We start from the raw sequence: 21980 nt of genomic DNA, 5'->3' as shown, positions 1-21980 counted from the left end.
AGAGCTCAGTATTCTTAGAGAGGACACTAAGCTGCTAACAGAAAACAAACTGGCCTGCAGCAAAATCTTTCCACCTTTAGACAACAGCTCTCTTGAGAAAATTGAGGAGATGAGAAAAAAATAAATAAAAAAACAACCCCAAGCACAGTTTCTCCCTGTGTGTTCATGGAAGTGCACAAGTCCTTTTTGTTTTAGCATTGCAGCTGGACCTGACTGACTAATTGCTAGTTTGATCCAGTTTTTCAGGGCTTTCTTCAAAGGCTTGCAAGTTTCATTAGGATTCTGTTCCAGCGGCGTCTTGCTTTTGGCTCCAAGATTTAAATTATGCAAAGTTATACAAAGAATTTGCTGTGACTGCTCTACATTTTCAACCCAAAAACAGTATCACCAACGCTGCAGTAACTTGATAAGATATACAGTGTCATGTTCACTGTATAATCTCCCCCTTTTTTTATTGGTGTTTGAAGAATTTTATCTTCCAATGTCTCCTTGTCAGTGGATGCTTGATTTATCCAGAGGGCGAACCTCTGCAGCGCCTTGAGGCCTGATACATGCTGAAGCTCAAAGCATTTATCCACAAAGAGCGCTCGCTACACTGCTTCAATTATTCAATGAATGACTAATATTATCAAAAGAAAAACAAGGCGGGAAATAATGTCAGTGTCATTAGCAGTTTAGTTCATCATTAATTGTTACTGTGTCTTAATATACCCATGCATTTAACTCCATTTGCAGGCTTTGACAGCATTGCGCTGACCTCATTTACAAAGTAGCTGTGTAGAGATTATTCATTTCTAAAAGATTCATTTATGGCTTAAGGCTTATCTCACAACCTCTGACCCTTTGGCCTGTTTTTGACTCCTTAGTCTCCACCAAAGGGTGCCACCATCCCCTATCGACCGAGTCCCTCACCGGCTGCTCTCCTCATCGCAGGGAACCAGGTGAGGAAGAAGAGATTTTACCACACATTACCTATGATAGATGGGTCTTCAATAAGCAAGAGTTAAATTAATCTGTTTCATGTGGGAACAGCAGAAGCACTTTCAAGCTTGCAGGGCTATCACAGTTCAGGGTGGTAAGATTTATTGTAGCGGCACTAAATGCAGAGTCTTGGATGAACAGATTAATAACGGGGTAGAATAGAAAAATAGGCGACGATCAGTAAGAAAAAATATGATAATCTTGCTTGGGTGTTCATTGCCGATATTGCAGGGGAATTATGTCTTTGTGGCAGTTTGAGCAAAGATAAGCTGACATATTTCATTTGCATAGCAGAAGCTCATATAGGGGTGAAAAGATACACGCGCTCCGTGTTCTTAATGTTTTCCCCAAAGAAGGACATGCAACTTTTGTTGCAAATTTCACCAACACAATTGAAGCTGCATTACGCAGACATATGAAAGAATATGTAAATATGAGTGTGCAAAGATATTAGAGCCAAACATTATTATTCATTTTTGCTTCCACATGGGACCCCTGTTTGCAGAGCAAGAGGCCTCGGTTTAGTCCATTCAGCCCCCACATCCAACTCCTAGTGGAGTCTTTGTTGCTCTTTATAGTACGTCATCTAATCTGTAATAGAGTAGACTGTCCAGTAATTTCAAGGTTGATTCCTGGCCCCTCCACATCCCAAAGTGTCCTTGGGCACTGAAACCCAAGTTGCTCCCGATGGCAGGCGAGAACTTTGCATGGCAGCTTGGCTTCCATTCATGTGTGTGTGAATAAGAAACACACTTTGTAGAGCCCAGTTAAGGTTTAAAAGGTGCTCTGTAAGTGCACACCGTTTTACCATTTACCATCTGTTTCTAAAAGACCTGTGATTGGCTAAAGTGTCAGGTAAGGACCCAAGTGCAGCCACACATGGCAGACAGGTTGTAACAAAAAGACAAACTTTAATCAAAAAAAAGAAAAAAAAAACTTACTGAAAGATTATTGGCGAAAAAACAAAAGACGGCTGGTGATCCAAAGGGAAATAAGCCCATATAAAAAGGAAATCCAAAGAAACAAAATCCAAAAATACGCAGGGGCTGAACTGATGCAGAAAGCATATTGGCTGGCAGGAAGGTGAACAGAGTAGTTAAATCGAATTTTGAAAAAGAAAAAAAAAAACTAAAATGCACGAACATGAATCCGAAGAGGAAAAACAGGCAAGTAACAAAGTAGGCAGGACGAACTGACAAAAGACAAGGGATGATGCAGGACTATATATACACAGAACTAATTAGGGAGACAAGACACGGGTGACTCACAAGACAGAGGTGGAACTAATGAGGTCCATCAAAAGAGGAGGGAAAGACAGACAAAGGGAGGAAGTAAAGCAACACACAAGAGAAGGCGATTTCAGAATAAAACAGAACGCACAAACCCGAAGGAGACACAGAGAATCACAGAACACACAAGGGAATCTAAGAAAACCTAAAGACAATGACACAAAGAGCTTTTACAGGCTAAAAACTAAGTGAAGAGGAGGTACAGTAGTCGAATTTCCTTTTGCACCACTTGAATTACAATATGCTGAAAAATTGTTGGAATTTTTTTTTTTTGCATAATGAAAAAAAATACTGCCTACTTCAGCTTTAATGATTAACCACATTGCACAGTAACAATAACATGCTGGTGTTTAGAAGGTATAATCATGCTAATCACCTCTCCTTTGTGTGGTAGTGTGCTAACATTTGCTCTTTAGCACAAGGCACGAGCCACACCTGAAGTAAAGGTGGAGGTTTTTGATTCGAATCCAAAGAATACAAGTAAAATGAAATGATACAAAAATGTTAAGGTTATTATAAATCAGTTACCTTCTGCTGCATTTCATGGCAATCCAGCCGATTGTTTTGTTAATTTGCGAGAAAATACAAAATGTCAACATCGTGGTGAACCTGGAAAGAAAGTCAGATAATCATCAAAGTCAGTAGGATTTATCCCCTGTGGAGGTGAACATCTGGTTGATCCTCCATGTTTCTGGAGCGATGTGGCAGGCTGGCAGACAGAAATTTTAAAAGTGTCAGAAGCACCGGGTTAGAATTCGGGGCTGACTTACATAAAAGTACAAATGGTTATTGGAGAATGTTTGGAGGAGGCGCTGCCAACGTTGGTGCCCTTCATTTGAGTCTCTTCTAACCTCTGCGTTGAAACGGGACTCATGCAGAAGGTCCTCAGTGGAGGATCGAGTGGTTTCTGTGTGTGCGCGAGGGTGGGGTTGAGTGGTGTAGATGCTGTTTGAGAAGGGACAGATATCCACCCTCCCATGGAGCGAGTCACAAGATTAGCAAGTGCGACTGGAGACCGGCCGTCTCCTCTGGCTACAGCAGCAGCCAGATATTCTGCATAGCTGTCAGCAGTTCTGACACTGTTTATGCTGCCTCAGACTCTGGTCAATTTATGGAATGGCTTTGTGTTTTTGATATTCCTCATAATAGGCTATCAAATTAAACCCGGGGCGTGATCCCGGTCACTGGGAGATGGCTTTAATGAAGGCTGCGCAGTGATAAGGAATGTTTGTGCAATTTGTCAGAGGAGGAAATGAAGTGGAATGGGAAAGGGTCTGTGGATGAGTCATAGCCTATAAGCCTGTTAGGTGTGTTAAGGTGTCAGAAATGCAGCCTGAAGAGCTCATCTCAGACCAATTTTTTTTTTTCTGTCGCAAAAGCCCAGGAAAAAAAATAATAAAATTGGAAGTTTTTAATTCAGTATTTTCACATCAATTGAAGGTTTTCAGCGGGTGAGCACATAGTTACTCCCACTAATCAGCACTTCCAATGCAAAAAAACAGGGAGATATTTCAGTAATGAGCTGCATATTTTTCATTTTGTGCTTCTCTCATGTGTTGCTGTGTGTTTTATAGGTGTTCGAGGCATCAGAATTTGCACCCCACCCTCTGTACTCAGTCACCCAGGGTGGCCTGGACCTCCAGCAGGTAAATGGACAATCATTCATGTGAAATGTCTGTTCTTGTGAATATAAAAATCTCTCTAGGAATCAGGGTTTTTTTTTTTCACACCCTGGCCTTAAATGCAGCACAGGAATGAGTTCCAGGGCTTGTGAGTGGTGAGTGATAGCAAATAGGGGGAGGGCGTTGTGTGGTGTGTCCAAAGTTACACAGTCCCATCATATGGCATGAGGCATTAAAAACAACAGCTGAGTGTAAGCTGCAGCTATTGTTCTGGCCTGTCATAAGAGCTATAACCCCTCCTGAAACACGATGCCATCACACACCACCAACACCACCACCCCGTCTCTTTTTTAGTCCTGCTCAGCTCTGCATCAGAAACATTTCGGCTTTAGGAATATTCCTCCCACGACAGCAATAGCAGGTACTGTCATAATGTCGGAATGAAAACAACAGCCTCCTACCAAACAGCCTCACACAGGGAAAAAAAAAAAATCTAATTGTGGGTAATGAAATATAAAGAGTTCACAATTGAGATCAGTCATGCTGTAAATGGTGGGATTATTACGATGAATTTGTAGTGCTGTGTGCTTCCCTATATAAACACAGCTGTAATGTATTCATTGTAAGGATGAGCTCGCCACTGTGCTTTATGACCATATAGGTTGGACTGGTATTAGTAGCCAGACTGCTGGCGTCAGGCAGAATTAAGGTAAGCTAAGTGCTGTCTGGTCAGGTCATAACTGTAACAAGGGAGCGCTGCACAGACACCACCCTGACTGAGTACAGTAGACAGAAGGATAGATAGACAGATAGACAGATGGACAGATAGATAGATAGATGTAAGGTTATTAGAAAACGACTGAGAGAGCTGAAGCAAGAAGTAAAATATCAAAGGCTCTATGTTATTATTTAGGACAGATAAATCCTACGCCATGTTCATTTGAAAAGAGAACTGCTTTCTAAGATCTGCATCTTCTACACTGACTCTTACATCATGTGGTGAGATTTTACAAAAACTCTGTTTACAAATAACACAAGATTTGAACAAGCCATTTAAAAGGTTACTTCATCCAAATTACAGAAAAAAAGACAATGTCTTTCCACTTACCTCTACCTGCTGCTTGTTTTGGCTTCATTTGCCCTGGATTTTGAGATGTTTGATCTTATAGGTATGTAACACCACCCCACTACAGATGAAGGGAGAGACTGTTTTCTTCATGGAGCTCACAGCATTAAAAAATGGCTTTTTAGTAACAGCTCAAGAACAGCCTTAACACTGTGTTTTCAGCTTGCTAATTCAATATCTTTCTTAATTTTATGAGAACTATCCATCCGACATGTTTCAGTAGTGCTGCTACAAAAAAACAATGATACGTTTCTCCTGTATGAGATCTCAGGCAGCCCTGCTATAAATGAATTTTGTTTTTCTCTGTATCTGTATTGGTGTTGACAGCGCCGTGTACAAATCGATCCCCCCCAAAATATCTACTTGAATTTCTTTTATATATTTATATATAATAGTTTATTCATGAGAATTCTCTGGAATCTGTCACCTTCTCGGATAACGTACTGTGTTTTTCTTTGTCTCTGAATATATTTTTGGCATGCAAAACATAAAATATTTCCCTATTTTGTGAAAAAAATATATACTTAATGCTAATTTCTGTATTTTTTCGCCTTCACAAAATATGCAAGTCTAGTTTGTGAGATTTTCCACTCCATATTTTTAATTCATTTTGGATTTGAATACAGCCACAAGGAAAGGAAAAAATGAGAAGCTGGTTCATTTTATTTATTTATTTTTTTTACACATAGAGCAGTGGAAACTGTGGAAACCAAAACAATAAAGATGTAGAGCCAAATCACAACAAAACACGAGGTTATGAAATCCAAGAGTCGGCTGCATTTCACAAGTCAGTGCCGATTTCTCTGAATTGTACTGCTGAAATAGTCCTTATAAAAACTCTCCACATGGAGTATCAGGGACACTGTGTCAGGACAGAGATCTTGCTGTTGAATATTTTATAAGTCATTTTTAATGCTGTGAGCACCACGAGCAAAATTCCATTGACCTTTTTTGTATTAGGGTGCAGATAGAAATGAGGGGAATGGATATTTCTAAACCTGAACAAACAAAGGCCAATATATTGGTTCAACCACGAGGAATAAGAGGGAGAAAATGCGTTTTATTCCTATTTGGGTGAAGATATAATGACTTGGGTCTCTTACTTTCATTTAATCTCATTTCTCTGATCAGAAAAGCCGGCATGTTATTGACAGTGAAGCACTTCCATTAAGAGGCTGCGGATTTATTGCCTTTGTGTGATGTTTTTATTGCTGTAATTTACCTAATGCAGGATACTCTCTTCCAGGCCTACACTTTGCAAAACCAATATGGCATTCCACACTCAGAGGTACGACCATCTGTGGAAGTATTATGATTTGATATAACATGAGTGGTTTATGGTTTCGGTGTACGCTGAATCAAGTTCTTCCTGTTTGCTTCACAGCTGGCCAAGCTGCATCAGCTGTCAATGCAGCAAGGCCTGAGTCCCATCGCCCAGCCTGCTTCGACTATCATACCTGGTATGTAAAGCAGCAGTACCGGTTGGTGTTTTCTTGATTGCACTGAACTCCCCCTGTCTATCAACCGTTGCGTTTTTCCTCCGTCTATAACTTGCCGTAGATGTTAAATCTGCCTCGAAGAAGTGAGAAGTAAATGCTCGCTTTCTCTAGCTGTACTGATTATGAGCTTGTGTCAGTGAGGAGGGAGGAGAAGAGGCTTTATAGCTCTCTTATATCTCCTAGTCTGAGCGAGAAACTATTATGTGAAATGATATGTTCTGCAGAGTCAGAGAACTGGGAGAAAGAAAAGAATGAGCACTGTGTTAAACATCAGCCCATTAAAATGGAAATTAACTGCTTTACTATATCTGGCAGTTTTCTGCTGAAAGGCTTTTTCGAGCATGTCAATGCTGGTTTGTACGGCTTCGCTAACTAAAGGAGCTGAATGAACGTTTAAAATGTCGGATATGTCAATTTTATTCAGTTGACGCTTGTATTTTTTCTCATCAGGGATGGACTCAAACTCTCAGACATCTCAGGAGCTGCTTATTCCCAATGATGTAAGGAAGAGCAACTTCTGGTTTCTTCTTCTTCTTTATGTTTTTTTTCCATCGAACAACAAGAAAACAAAACAAACAAAAAAAAACAGGAAATCAGCGTTCATCTCACATGCACACAGCCCAGGAGCAGGTGACGAGCGGCAACTGCAAAGACGTCTGGCATGACTTCAAAAGAGACGAGAGACATGTTGGCAACTCATTAATTATCCTCATTATTCTAACCTCAGACTAACCCAAGGTTAAAGGGATTTTGAGCTGATATGGATCCTTTCGCATTATTGTCTGGGCTGCAGTTGCAATGTCTTAGAGTGACTCCCATGAGTGTTCAGTAAATCCTCTCATGTTCCCTGACCTACTTAGAAGCTGTCTGCTGTCAAAACAGCCAATAAGAAAACAGACAAAGATCCTTTCCCTCTTCACTTATCCTCCACCAGGGCTTGATGAAATGTCTCTCCAATCTGAGAGCAGAAATCAGAACGCATACTGTAGATTCACTTCAAAATAAAGTCAGACGACATTTCCCCTCAGAGGATCGGCCCATTCTTGGGATTGGCTGGTTCGGTTGAAGAATGAAGTCGGCTCTGGCTGTTCATTGTAGTAATTCACTTCTTTTTGAGCGTCATTTGGAAAAATAAGCGAGGAAGTAAAAATTGTAATGAGGCCATTTATAATTTATTGTTTCGTTTTCAACTCGTGTATCCAGAACCACAATCGTTCAAAAGAATGAACTGCTGCTCAGGACGCTGAAGGATACGACCGGTGTTTAAATTCTTTCTGCAGCTGGGCATTGTAGTGTTTAAAATACTTCACTCAAACGGGATCAAGTAGTACGAGGACTATTTTTGATAACGGAGCAGGTGGGACGCAACACGCCGTCAGCGACAAATTACAGCAATGAAATAACAGCAATGAAAATCGTTTTAAATTTGCTGTCTTTGTTGCACAGTAGAGCTAAAAAGGAAACAAACAAACAAAAAAAGAGCTGGATTGATTACTCAAGGTTTCACTGTACTGTGCAGTATATAGCCAAGTCCCTTAAACAACATTTCTAAAATGCCTGAAGGCTTTTTCTTCCCCCCCTCCCCCTAAGTAAACCCCCACATGGCGAACAGCACAATGCATCAGAGGAATGAGGCAGCCCAGTGCTATACGTGACAGGGACAGCTGTAAGCTCCAGCCATTGTTCCAGAAGAGAGGACTTACAGCCATGACTGAGCCCTCCTCAGCCCGCCCGCCCCCTCAGGCCGGCCACACTCCGACCACACAGTCCTGCTCTGTGCTCACACACACTGGAACGCAGTGAAGGAGACTTACGCACACACACACACAGATGCATTCAGAAACTGCTTACACCCAGTCAGCAGTGTACTGTACTTGCACGGAAGAGGGAAGATTTAGCCGGAAGAAAAATGGCTGCACCTACACCGTCCCATCCCTCTTCCTGTGTCCTTTCAAATGACTACCTCAGCAGGAACCCAACAATATATAGGCCACTTACAGTTGAGGATCAGGAGCACGGTGCAGCATTACTGGAATACTAAAAAAAACATAATCACTGAAACAGAGCACGTGTGAAATGTCCATATTGTTGTTTATTTATCTGCAGATTGCTTAGTTGCAGTTTTTTTTTGTTTTATCTGAGGTTGTGCATATAAAAATGCTGCTGTCTGAGGTCATGCATACCAAAGTGGGTGAGCTGTTGACAGCTGGCATCTATTGACAGCTGATTTAAAAGGCCAGCGGAGAGTTTTGGTCTCAGCGGGGGGAGAGACGTTATCTGTGATTTGAGGTCTGTAGTGACCATTGTCTCTGGAGTTGCTCTTTAGGCTGGCTGCTCTCTGTGTGTCCCCCCCCCCAGCCCAACTCCAAATAAACTGCTGAGCCAATAATAGACAGGCAGACCAACCAGGTCGCTGTGTGACAGATCAGACATTGTGGAACAGGCTGCTTACTTCTCAGGAAAGGAATGTGAAATGTGGGGAGGACAAGTGCGGCATGAGCGCTGCATTAGTGTGTGTGTGTGTGTGTGTGTTGTGTATTTCAACGTATACGTCAGCCGCTCACATACTACAAGCACTTCATCACTGTCTGGCCCACTCACTATATATTTGGCTGCATAACCCTGTCGCCTGAGTCCTGACACCCCTGTGCTCGAGCTGATACGCGGCCCTGAGGTCTGTTTCTGCTAAATATCTATTGCCACTAATAGGCAGGGGTCCAGGTTAGATAATGAAAGCAGAACAAAAGTGATAATGTATTTTGGAATGCAATAAAACTCATGTCATTGTCTAATCTGCTCTCAGCAGAGAGAACACTCAAGCCGATGGGACTGTATATTACATATTTGAGTTATTTTCCCATTATGTTTTCCATTAGTGCGGAGATGCATCTAGCTGGCATGTGTTTGGGAAGTGATTTGTTTGGGAAGTCATCACCACTCTGAGGAATCAATAACCTTTTAGCCACTCAGATTAATGAGAAGCAAATGTTCTTCTCTCGTCTCTTTTACCGGTGCGCACATAGTAGCAATTAAGGGAGACTCGGGGAGGAAAAAAAGTGCATTTGACATGCATGATGGATGGCCAATCCACTGAAGACAAACAATGTAATTGCAATATTTGAAGTGGTCTGCATTAAGTCAGCTCAACAGCAGTGCACAGTTCTTGTTTCTAGTGCCTCTTCGGCCTTTGCCCTTTTCGTCAGAATCCCTTTTGTCAGCACAACAGATCCAACAAAGAGAAAAAGTGTTCCGTCAAAAGATTTATTGAACTTGTCTTCTACACGGTTATTCATTTTTTCCAATCAAACCAACCCATCTGTCTCACCTCTGCTCTTCTGCAGCTGATTGGCTCGATCATCGGCCGTCAGGGCACTAAGATCAACGAGATCAGGCAGGTGTCAGGAGCTCAGATCAAGATCGGCAGCCAGCTGGACGGAACAAGCGACCGCCATGTCACTATCACAGGAACACCAGTCAGCATCAACTTGGCCCAGTACCTCATTACCTCCTGGTAAGACCCAGTGACACGTACAGCCATCAGATGAATCGCTGCAAGGAATTGGTGTAAAAGGGTTAAAGGTTATACTTCAGGTGATAATGCAGTATGTCCTTGTGCTGCTGGTAATTGTGCTCGAGGGAATGAATAAAAGCAGGATTGCATTGCACGCTGTCCTTGTACAGCAGTGCCTTGTGCAATTCACTTATTGTTGTGCCGCTCCTGCATGTTTTTTCTTTTTGAAATGCAAGGTTGTTTTTTCTTTCTTTTGCAATAAATAAGGAAAGAATGCAACACAAACACACACACACAAAAAAAAATCTTACAGTAAAACATTTTTTTTTAAACAGGCAGCTGAACCAGATGTATAGAAGTGATTAATACAAATAAAACTTAATTCCAGTAGGACAAAGTAAAAAAAAAAAAAAAGAAAAAAAGAAAAAGGCACAGCAAACAAAACATACCACAAAAACATGAAAACTATTTCCTTCTTTCCCAGTCCTTGCTATTCAAGATTAAAAAAAAGGCACTGGCTTTTAAATTTCTAGCAAAAACAAAGGCTTATCTAATGTCAGTAACTCTTGTTTGGGTATACGTCAGCTGGGACTATTGTAGCTACAATTTATGCAACTACTCGCTAGTAATTTGTATTTGTTCCTGAAAAGAAAAAAACAAAAGACTATTCCCACAGTAACCCTTGTTACATGTTGGATTTGGCTTTACCTTATCATTGTTAGGCATCCTTTAGCTCTCACATGTGAGAGGAATAAATATAGCAGTACTAAATTTAAATAATGTGTTACCTAAAATACATTTTTGTTTTTCTCCTGATTTTATTAAAACCCGATATGCAGAAAAGCACCCAAGTGGGGACATTTTTTTCTCGCTTGATAAAATAACGACGTGTTCCTGAAGCACCAACTATGCCAATATTTCATGTATTTTTTTCATGCCAACTATTGATTCCCAGACTACACAACTACAAGACCTTTTGTAGGATAGCAGCTGTTGTAAAACTCCAATAAGAGAAATCCAGATAGACTTCTTCGTTGTGTGGGATGAGCAGTGGTGCCTAAAACAAAGAGAGAAAAATCCACTACATTTAACAATGTTTTACTGCGCACATAGAAGCAATGCATCATTTTTTTGCTGCAAACTTCTGAAACATGTCATCAATTCAAAATTATGTTTCTAAGCAATACCCATAAAATTAGATAAAGTCGTGAAGTATCATGTATATGAGCTTTTAAAGAGGGCCCTGGGTCTCCCAAACAAAACATTAGGGTTAAATGAGAAACGTGCCTCCCTCAAGCAGAAATGAGAAGTGCACTGCAGAGGTCGTATAAACTGCTCAATTCACACCCTGAGATTTTTTTTATTTATATTTTATTTTTTTCATTTTCAGATTTGTAGCTCCAACAGACACTCAGACTCAAGTGACATCACTTCAAGCAGTTTATAGGGCCTCCCAAAGCTTCCTCTGGAGCCACAAAAGGCTGTTTTCATACGTGCACTAAAGCTCCCCGAGACCTGTTAACAGACTTTGATATGTTACATTGTTAGAGTTCCCCTTTAATAATTTTCCAGCAACTTCCCCTCAGTGTTTCAGCAACAGAATAATCCTCTAATCTTCATTCCCTGTTCTGTCTCCATGTCTCCCTGTCCTCCCCCCCACCACCCCTCCTATCATTGCCCCTCATAGTTTAGAGACAGCCAAATCCACGGCCCAGGCAGCCACCATGGCAACTCCAGTCGACCTCAACATGGCCTTCACCCAGCCGGCCTCCCCAGCTGCCTCCCCCGCACCCACCCTGGCCGCCGTGGGCACCCTGACCCCGGCTCATATGCTGGGCACCCCGTACGGAGCCATGCCCCTCTCCGGGCTGCTGGGGGTGAAGTCCGTCCCCTTCCTGACTCTGTCCAGCCCCGCCCCCGCCGTGGCCGTCACCGCCGCGCCCTCCCACACCAGTCTGGCCGCCTACACCGCCAAAATCTCCTCGGCCAACTGCATCAAAAAGCCAGAGAGACAGAAGTTCGCTCCCTACTGAGGCAGCCTCCGAGCTCCGAGCGCGGAGAGTCAGATGAAGGACAGCTGCAGTGCTCGTTCACAAACGCCCTGATGTAGCCATATCCGCTGGCAGAGATGCTCTTGACTTTATATTCTACGACGCACCAACAGAGACGAGACCAATGGAGATGTGGACAAAGCTATTAAAAAGTTACATATGATTCTAGATAATTTGTGAGTTTCCCATGAATTGATGGACCGCTTTCATCGTCACCTCATCACTGTTATTGATCACTAAGAAAAAAAAGAAAAAGAAAAAAAAAAAAGGGCTGGGACCTCACCTGAGAGATACATGTCCAACTGTTGTTACATGTGTACCTCAAGTTAGACATCAGCTACGTATTTATCCTTCAATAAATTTGTAAATTATACTCAGATGACAAATGCTCTACTGTATGATGCTTTTATACAATGTCTATGTTTGCCTCTTGAAGTTTTTAAGAAAATTTGTAAATGTCTGGGGGGTGTTTTTTTTTGTTGTTTTTTTTTTTGTTTTTTTTTTTAATAATCTGTGCTATGGTACTGTACTTTACTTGGTTCAGTGTTATGTCTGTTTTGTTGGATTTTATTTTGAATGTGCAACTTGGTTAATCTTTATTTATTAGTATTGTTTCATTTATTAAAAGTCTTTGGTTCCTGATATGGCAGATGTTACTGTCTCCTCAGTTTTTTTTGTTTGTTTTTTTCCCAATTCCTTCACTGACATTTAAAGAGTAGATCCAACAGTTGAAACCAAGTCAGTGTCAAATTAATGCAGCAGCACAGGAGCACATTTTCAGGAGGTATAAGCGTGCTCGAGGAGACGCGATGCCAGACTTGGGTTATTTTTGTTTTCTCCCAAACACCGACTGGATGGCAGCTTGTCTTTCTAGCTGCTAAACTTTATGAGAGATGCTTTTCACATCAATGTGCTCTTGTGCCCCAAACAATAACAGCAGAATGAGACGGAGCAACCCCCGAAGAGAAAAGAGCTCTGTCTTCGTGCCGAGCTAACGCACTGACATGCGTGTCAGTGTGCATGCACAGAAACGGATACAGAATCCCTCAGCTGTTGTGTGTGTGGAGAGTACAGTCTCTGCAAGTCCCTTAGGACAAAGTACAGTGAGACTGTAAGGCAGGGGAGTTTGTGTGAAAGAGAAAGAAAAGCAGGGAGCTGAGACAGAGAACGGCAAAGGAGAGGATTCACAGTGATGCTGTAAAAATGAAATTCAGTCTGCATCAGCATGCACTGCAGCATCATCATCCTCAGGAGAGGCAGCGAGGATCCTTTCATCCTATCTGTTCTGTTTTTTTTGGTGGGGGGGTTTGTTCCTGTGACTGCATCATGGATATGTGAGACACTAAGAGAGCACAGTTCTCATTGTTACCAAAGACATTCACTTTTAGAGGCAAACATCCACTATCTATCTATCTATCTATCTATCTATCTATCTATCTATCTATCTATCTATCTATCTATCTATCTATCTATCTATCTATCTATCTATCTAGTTAAATTGTAAGGTCATGCACGGATTGGCATAAATCCAACAATTTAAAATATGACTTTTCAATATATGCTATATTCTTATATGCTGGTATGTCTAATTACCCTCGAGGGACTCAAACACTACACTCAGGGTCTCAATTAATCACTTGTTCCATCTGTAAGCCACACATCACCTCTCACTTAGACAGCGCGAACCGACTTTGAGGCAGATCCGTGTTCATTATATTTAAAGATTTGTTAACAGCTTGAATTTATTTATAACTTACCAAGGTGAGCGATGTTTTTTTTTGTTTTTTTTAAACGTACAAATAAAACCTCACTTGCTGCATTTCCACACATCAAAAAACAAAAAAACAATACGCTGAATATCAAAGTAGGACGGTGGTGACAGAATGAAGTTTGAGCCGCTGAGAGCAGGGACTTTAGCTGTCACTTTTTTTTCTCTTATCTTTTTTCATCTGTGGCGGACCCAAGGGTTGTGTGACATGCTGTTATCGATGCACACACACACATATATACACACACACTTCAAGCACACACAGACACTCATAAAACAATGACAGTAGCTCTGCATTCTCACTAGGATTGAGCCTTGTGTTGTCATTCTGTAACACACAGTGCCCTCTACTGTTGTTTCTCTATACTGCCCTACCAATCACAGCACAGAAGAGGTAATGAGGAAGAGTTAGAGCTGATAAAAGATTGTCTTTAATGTTTGGCATTGTTAATGAATTCCATACCACAGCAGTTATGGGAGTAGGAAAACCACTTTTACAACCAAACACTGTTTGATCATGCTAACACCATATGTACAGGAAAGCACATTGAAAAGTGTATAAAGTATTTATATGAGAAGACTCAAAGTCAAGAATGGTGGAGACAGCCACAGTCTAATGGATTTGTCCTTTTCCAAACACTGATTACAGATATTTATCAATTACATTGATCTCTGGAGTACATGTATATACACAAAACAACAATAAACCTTTTTGGGGCTTCTGCAATAATTCTCAAAAATATTTCACAATACTGCTGTATGTACAATAACAGAATTTACATTGAAAAATTCTATTGTACCTATATTTTGAGTATCACTTCAGTCGCCAGTTATCTTCAATGCCATCATGCTCACAGGAGATACTCACATACTGTTCATGTCCCCGTAACCTCAGGTTCGTCTCCATACAAAGTACAGCAGCCTATGCGGCACCTGGGCCTTCTGTCTCGGTACGGTTTCTGAAATATGTTCACACAACTGATGATCTCACATACAAAAATAGATGTTGTCTAGTCAGCTGACAACTTGATGTACAGTAACACAAAGCATCCACCTGCAAAAAACAACCAGGAAAACAATTATTTTTGTTAAAATATTAGCTATATCCTTCCAAACCCACAACATGACAATTAAACAGCGCTTTTCTGCTGCTCCACGAAAAAAAGTAAACCTCTCTGTCAGTCCGGGCTTCGGCGGTTCGGTCTTCTGCAACACATCATCAGTTTTCAAACAACAGAAGGTGATCGGGAAAGAGTCGCAGGCAGAATAAGAAATATTAGCGCTACAAACCAAACAACAATCTGAAACCAAAGCGGGACGAAACCATACAAAATCATCACTAGGTAAGATATCTTTTTTTCTTTTTTGTTTTTTTTCTTTTTTTCCTTTCAGGGAGCGTATAGTGAACAGAATGAAAAGGAGAATGGCTGTCACTAAATGAGCTTCTCACAGTCCGGATGAGAGGTCAAACTGCATTTGAGTGCACTTAAGGCAGGTAGGCGATTCCAACGCTGTCTGTGTGGGCTCCTCGACCAGCCACTCAGCGGGCGGGGGGCTTGACAGTGTCGCCGGACGGAACACAATGCCAATGCAGCTGTCCAGGTTCAGCCCTCACTGCTTAACATGGTCTGACAACCATACAGAGAAGGAAAAAGATGGAGGGGAAAAAAAGAGAGAGCGATAGAGTGGTGTTGGTGTTAGAGTGTCCAGCAAGTAGTTGAGGTGTGAAGTGGAGAGTTCTTCACCGTGAACATGAAAGCTGACAGGTGCGGGACCCTGTCCGTCATTGTCCTCAGTTTCCCCTCAGTCTGCCTGCCGAACGCTCTCGTTCCTCTCCAGATATCTTTTGTCACACAAAAGAGACAAATAGAGACTTCTTCAACATAGACGGAACTTAAAGCACTTAAACGAAAAACCAGGTTTGCAGCTTTGTGCAATACAAGTAGAACATCTCATCTGAATACATTCACGTAGGTTTCCATACGCAGGGTACGGATGCGGAAAATCGTCAGTGACCGAAGTTCATGTCCCTTGAGATGCCGGTCCAAGAGAAGAGCTGCAAGTTCAACCTTAGAGACCTGCGATTTATGACAGCCCGGCAGCGACACGTGATAGAGTGCGCCATTTGATATGATTCACTATTAAGGAGCACTTAACAGTGTTTTGAAAAACATAATGGACATAAGCTTTTGAAAACACTATAATGTAGCAAATTTATCAAAATAAGAATTCATATATATGAAGCATTTAAAGCAGAGAAGTCACTTCACTGTGAATAATAACCCTCTATAGTTTCCTCGTGTTGTGAAAATGACATGAAAAGCAAAATTAGGGGAAGTTCAGAGCTAAAACTGCACCTGGGATCATGTTGGTTATGATCGTGTTTGTCATATTTCACAAAACTGTTGTCATATTATTCTCAAATGAAAAAACATGCTCACAGACGAGTTGTACAATTTGTGTACAATCAATATCAATTTTTGAACAAAGTTAATCCGTCTCATTGTTCAACAGATATTTTTCTTTTAATTATATCTAAGAGGCCACATGGAGCAGCGACGGCAGTTGTGCCTCAAACTGTAGCTTCATCGAGGTTCACTCCTTCTTTTCTTTCCCTCACGCGCACCGAAATTAAACCACAGAGCATAAAGGGTCAGCTGAAAACACTCCACCGGTTCACATTTGACTCTCTCTGTTACTGCTCCTTTAACCCAATGCAAATGAGGGGAAGAAGACAAGGAGAAGAAAGCTCTGACTGAAATTTAGCTGGAGCCTCAACATCACTGTGCCTCCTCATGCTCCTCGCTGATGCACTGCTCCCAGGCGTGTTTCCCCTGGTCCTCCCTGTGGCCATGAGGGGAGTGGAAGATCCTGCGAGGCAGCGGGATGGGCTGAGGTGGCAGCTCCTCCTCAGGGATGCAGCCCTCTCTCAGGTAGGGTTTGGGGGGCACAGCTGGAGGCTGAGGCCTGCGGTAGGGAATGTGATGAGGGCCGTGAGTGGGAGCATGGTGGTGAGGCGGTGGCCCGTGGGGGTGGCTGTCCAGCCCGGGGTGGGCATGAGCGTGCGGGTGCGGGTGGGTGTGTGGGTGCGAGGCAGGGCTACGGTAGTGAAAAGGGCGGACTGGGTCCATGGAGTCGATTTCTGGTCCTCCGTAGTGGATGTGTAGGTAGGGAGAGGCCAGGTACTCGTCAGGGGGGGACCACAGGTGACTGGGAAGAGGCTCCAAGGCGTCGTTCCTGATGGGACCAGGATCAGGATACTGACCTCCGAAGTTACTCTCACTCAATGAGGAAACGCCGCTGCTGGCGCTGCCCGACAGAGTGGAGTTACTGCCCCCCAAAGCTGACTGAGGGCTGGTGGGGGAGCCAGGGATTGGGTGGAGAGGAGACTGCAGAGAGAGGGAAAGAAAGGGGGTGTTTCCCTTTACAGTAAACTTTCATTTCAAATGTGTTTTCCAAAACTAAGCTAATTTTTCAGTATTATATCAACTTGAGGTCTTAATGGTGTTTTAAATAAAGAGGAGCAAAGATAAAGAAAAGAGGAACGGGAGACTCAATAAAGTATAAAATTCAGTCAAACAATCGAATAGAAAACAATCATATGTCACTTCTACAAAGTCTGACCAAAAAACAGTGGACAAAGCTTGTACCAAGACTTACATTTCTAACCGTGTCCTGCACAAAGCTGGCAAATATGCATGCTATACCAAAACTAAAGGCTGTTGCAAAGCTGTTTGTAAAAGTCTTGGTATCTGACTACAACAAATGATGATACCTTTCTGAGAGAACGGACAGGCAGGGCAGGAGGAGGGTCACTGTTCTGGTGGTGAAACGCATCACAGTGCATCAGGAAATGTCCTGCAAGGAGAAGTTAAAGTCATACAAATGAGAAGAGCCTCATCTGCATTGCAAAGCAAATAAATAAAGTACATCTCAACACCAGCCTAAACTTTGTTAAATGAATGAAGGTAAATGAAGAAGTACCTGGTGGGAAGGACCTGGGTGGGACAGGCGGCATGATTACCCCTCCAGTAGAACCTGGCATGTAGGACACCTGCTCCCTGTTCTCTCCGTCCAGACCCCAGCTGGTGGGCACATTGGGAAAGACTGGAGCGAGACAGAAAAGCATTTTAGAACCCTGCAAACATCTCAGGTGCACAAAAAATATTTCACCTCGTTTGCGAGTTACCTTTCTCTGGTAGATTCATGTGAGGATCAGCACAAGGCTTACAGGGGCTAACTTGCTGAAGTAAGGCACGCTGCATGTGGTTGTTCTGGGAAAAGAAAGACAGAAGCACAAGTCTTTTTACAAATGACAAACTCCACGGAAACTGCAGCTCAAAATCGTAATGGTTCTTTAAAAATCAACATTACCTAATATTTTGAATTATTACAAACATTTTGCATCTGTAGTGTTTTGCATATTATGATACAGTCGGTCTGTCCTACCTGTCCGTTCTCTGCCATGTTGTAGTACATGGAGTTGTTGGCCCTCTCGCGATGAGACGGCAACAGTATCATCACTTCTCGGTTGTGTTTGGCCTTATCGGGCAATGACGGAGAGCCTGGACAGGGAAAAGACATGGAAGTATACTATTTTCACTCGCAGCAACCCCTTTATATCTAACAGAAATATTTTGTTGTCCTAGAAATGCAGATATTTTAGCTGGACACAATCACAAGATATACATATATTTACTCTGGTGTGACTTTCTGCTGCTGCATTATTTACCTCTGGCACTTGATGGAGCAGAGTTGATAATCTGGGAGGAGTTGGAGCGGATTGAGCTCAGGCTGGAGGACGAGGGGCTCGGCTGCAAAACAGAGAATATTCAAGATTAAGCAGGGGAAAGATTAACGCTAAAATTGTACATGCATTTATACTGCAACAAGAGCAGTAGTTTTCATGTCAGTTGCACTTTAAAATGCAGAATTGTAATTATTCTAATCTAGACTACATGTGTGCCAGTGTGTGTTTGTTTGTGTTTTCTTTTTTTTTAGTCCTACCTGCATGTGTAATGCCTCCTCAGGGTGCTCCCCCATCAGGCCGTCGGTCATTATGACGAGGTTTCCTGCCTCGCTCGACGTGTGAGAGGACAGGGAGGAGGATGAGTGACGGATTGAACCCTGCAGGTTCAGAGGGCTGCAGGACAGAGATAAGGTGGGAGACCATAAGAACGTTTATCGCTCTGTTTATTCACGTGTCCCTATGCATTTTTATTTCACGTGCCAGTTTGAAACATTTTTGAGCAGGAGAGACATTTTGAATAGTGCTGTTTTGTTACGGCAGGATTAAACATTAAGGATGGAGTTAAATAGTTTACCTTAAACTGTATTTTATACTGAATTAATTAAGTATATAATGGCTAAGGTGATAAAATTGCTCCTCGGCTTTGTTGTGTATGTGTAATACCCCCATCTGGTGAGTGGGAACTGGAAGTGGGATTTGGAAATTCTCTGATAAGCAATTTAAAAAATGGATGCATGGAATTTTAAGTGTGAACATTCCTTAAATCCCAACAGCACTTTCCACTGTCAATCCTGTGTTAAGATTAGATATGCAGGATACTTTAGCCCGTGTGTGTGACTGACCTGTGTCTGTGCATGAGGCGGACACTCTCAGGGCTCATGTGGCTGTGGGAGGAGAGGATGCCTCGAGGAGAATTGACCCCTTGGCAGCCTGCTGGGCCAAATCGATCCACGCCAGGCACACCCTGCTGGGATCCAACCATATACTGCTCTGAATATTTACACTGCTCATGAAAATGCATTAAAACACTCACACTGGACACATCACAACTGTGACTTTATCAGCAGGAATCAGGGACTATATATGAAGACCAAGAAGGCTGCCATGTTGTGCTGGTGAAGTAATTGGGACCAGAATCTGCTCAGCAGCACCAGGAGCAGGACATCAATAACACCTCTCCAATACCCGATCTCTACTGTAGAGACTCTGGTTGCAAATGACATCACCAGAACGACATGGCAGCTCCCATTTCCGAGATATTTTGACCCTGTTTTTACACAATGGGAGGAGGTGATGACATGTTATCTATCCTTGCTTACAGCTGATGGGAAGAACCCAGTTCAGACAGAAACATAAAACATGGGTCATATGTGACTTTACTCACATGGTGTAAACCTGTCCTCATCATATGGAACTGGTCTACGAGCTTCTTGTGCAGAGGACGCATCTCCGGATGCACCAGCTTCTCATGAACAGCCAGACCCACTCCAAGAATGTGCACCTGTTGAATGAAATCAGAAGAAAAAGCCACGATGTTAGCACAGTTCAGCGTGTTCACCAAACAGCTCCCCATGAGCTGAACTTTTGAAGCCGAGTCCAACCTGCTCCTGCATGAGATCCTTCAGGTGCGTGATCCTCTCTGTGTCCTCAGGGTGACTGCTGATGTAGTCCTTGTCAAAGAAGGCCTGTTGGAAAGGATGAGTCAAAAGATGAGGATCTCTCACAACAACAATTCATCATTCATCATTTCCGCAGTCGTCCCTCCCTCTCTCCCTCCCTCTGGCCTAGAACTGTACCTCCTGATATCTTGCGATGCCTCCGTTCACAGCAGCATCTATGACGCCGTTGAGGCACATGCTGAGCGGGTTGATGTTGCCGTGATGCTGTCTGTGTTGGTACTGGCTTATCAAAGTCCGCAGCTCCTGGGTCTTATTCTCCACCACATAAATGGCATTTTCCAGGGGGCTCACCTCCACCTTGAAATAAATACAAGTGAGCTTTGCTGGAAAGGTTGAGGAAGCATGTATGTATGAGCAACAATACATCTAAACTCGCTAACATCCCTCTTCAGGTAACAAAGTGTGCAACGTAAGATGAATGAGTGAACGTTTGAGCTCCTCACCACTTCTCTCCTCTCCACCTCCGCCCAGCGGGAGATCCCAGGGAGAGGACGGGAGAGGATCAAGGTTGTTCTCTCAATCCATAAACTCTGTTAAATACACAGACACAAAAAAAAATACTGAGCTTGTGTTATCGCCTATCAGCCACTCCTCGTAATATAAAGAAAACCTAGTGGACTGTTTGTAACAGACGAACAACCAGGCTGGCAAATGCTTTGATGGCACAGTGCAGTAGTAGAGAAACATGTAGGTCATTTCAGAGAAACGAGCAGTCCTGTGTAGTCTGATTCCAAATCTGGGTTACTGTGTCAGAGGAAACTACAGTATCACGCCTGGTCAAAGTCTCTAAAGGCCTGCGGGTTGTAGATTTTTTTTTGGCGCTGTTAGCTGCTCGAGATATGGAGGGTGAGTACAGTAACAACAACAACAAGACCTACGACTGAAATATTGTGATAAACTGTTTAATTTATAACTTAAGGAAAATAGCGTATGGAGAGTAGCGTGAGAGTATTTTCAGCAGTTCTGACTGGATTTGTGCAGGACTCTGGTTAGCTGTGCACATCTTATTTTGGTTCCACAATCTGGCATTCTGGTTTTCAGAAACCTTTCTATGAGTGTTCTGATAGAAACCAGAATATTGTGGTATGTAAGTGCTTTACAAATGTTTCAGAACATTCTTGTTGGTGCAGACAACAGCGGAAATCAAGACCAACTGTGTGCAAATGATAAGAAAACTGGATGCTGTTATAATCCTGTGTGCAGGTCATATGAATAAACACATTTTTCATTTTCTGTCCATGACTGAGATTTTTATTCAATAAGTATTTTAGGTTTGTCGCACTAAAGTCAAGTATATATTTGTGTGAGAAGCTACGTGTGTCCATTATTCCATTATGGAAGTGCAGCTCTGGCGTGAGATATCTGAAACTTTTCCTCTTGACACATTACATCATTTTGCAGTTATTATGACTAATGCACCCACGTCTCAGTCAGGGAATCCTACAAGTACAGTTGCAAATGCTGCTACACAAAGAAGACATATGTGGAAGAATACTTGATCAGAATTTACTATCCAAAGAAAAGCAAATAAACCAGGAAAAATGTCTCAGAAGTCATGGCAGCATATGTACATTATTTTGATGTTTAGCTGACAAGATGTGACACTAACATTATGAAAACCTTCATCAAAATCTGATTCATGCATTAATTTGTTTTCTTTTGTTTCCAGGCAGCTGTCAATCAAATCTAATCAAACCAAACCCA

General features: G+C 42.3%; 2 protein-coding genes across 3 annotated transcripts in view; one reads left to right on the top strand and one right to left on the bottom strand.

Moving 5' to 3' along the window:
* The window catches only part of LOC103354447 (poly(rC)-binding protein 4-like), a 43148-nt gene extending 30420 nt beyond the window's left edge, over positions 1-12728 (top strand). For both annotated transcript variants that reach the window (XM_008277819.1, XM_008277818.1), the window contains exons 8-14: positions 867-941; positions 3845-3916; positions 6265-6306; positions 6403-6478; positions 6968-7017; positions 9859-10028; positions 11716-12728. In XM_008277819.1, coding sequence (XP_008276041.1) covers positions 867-941; positions 3845-3916; positions 6265-6306; positions 6403-6478; positions 6968-7017; positions 9859-10028; positions 11716-12061 — 831 coding nt within the window. In that variant the 3' untranslated portion in view covers positions 12062-12728. The remainder of the gene's footprint in view (positions 1-866; positions 942-3844; positions 3917-6264; positions 6307-6402; positions 6479-6967; positions 7018-9858; positions 10029-11715) is intronic.
* Positions 12729-16627: 3899 nt separating this feature from the next.
* The window catches only part of LOC103354465 (dedicator of cytokinesis protein 3-like), a 50096-nt gene continuing 44743 nt past the window's right edge, over positions 16628-21980 (bottom strand). Inside the window, exons 43-54 of the mRNA XM_008277845.1 lie at positions 20720-20806; positions 20394-20573; positions 20199-20282; positions 19982-20098; positions 19440-19582; positions 18855-18990; positions 18580-18661; positions 18297-18412; positions 18037-18121; positions 17832-17954; positions 17623-17705; positions 16628-17236 (exon numbers count right to left, since the gene is read on the bottom strand). Coding sequence (XP_008276067.1) covers positions 16628-17236; positions 17623-17705; positions 17832-17954; positions 18037-18121; positions 18297-18412; positions 18580-18661; positions 18855-18990; positions 19440-19582; positions 19982-20098; positions 20199-20282; positions 20394-20573; positions 20720-20806 — 1845 coding nt within the window. The remainder of the gene's footprint in view (positions 17237-17622; positions 17706-17831; positions 17955-18036; positions 18122-18296; positions 18413-18579; positions 18662-18854; positions 18991-19439; positions 19583-19981; positions 20099-20198; positions 20283-20393; positions 20574-20719; positions 20807-21980) is intronic.

This window comes from Stegastes partitus, unplaced genomic scaffold, assembly GCF_000690725.1.
Source record: "Stegastes partitus isolate 25-593 unplaced genomic scaffold, Stegastes_partitus-1.0.2 Scaffold108, whole genome shotgun sequence".
Classification (NCBI taxonomy): Eukaryota; Metazoa; Chordata; class Actinopteri; family Pomacentridae; genus Stegastes; species Stegastes partitus.
The sequence above is the reverse complement of the archived record's forward strand: the minus strand, read 5'-3'. Positions and strand labels throughout refer to the sequence as shown.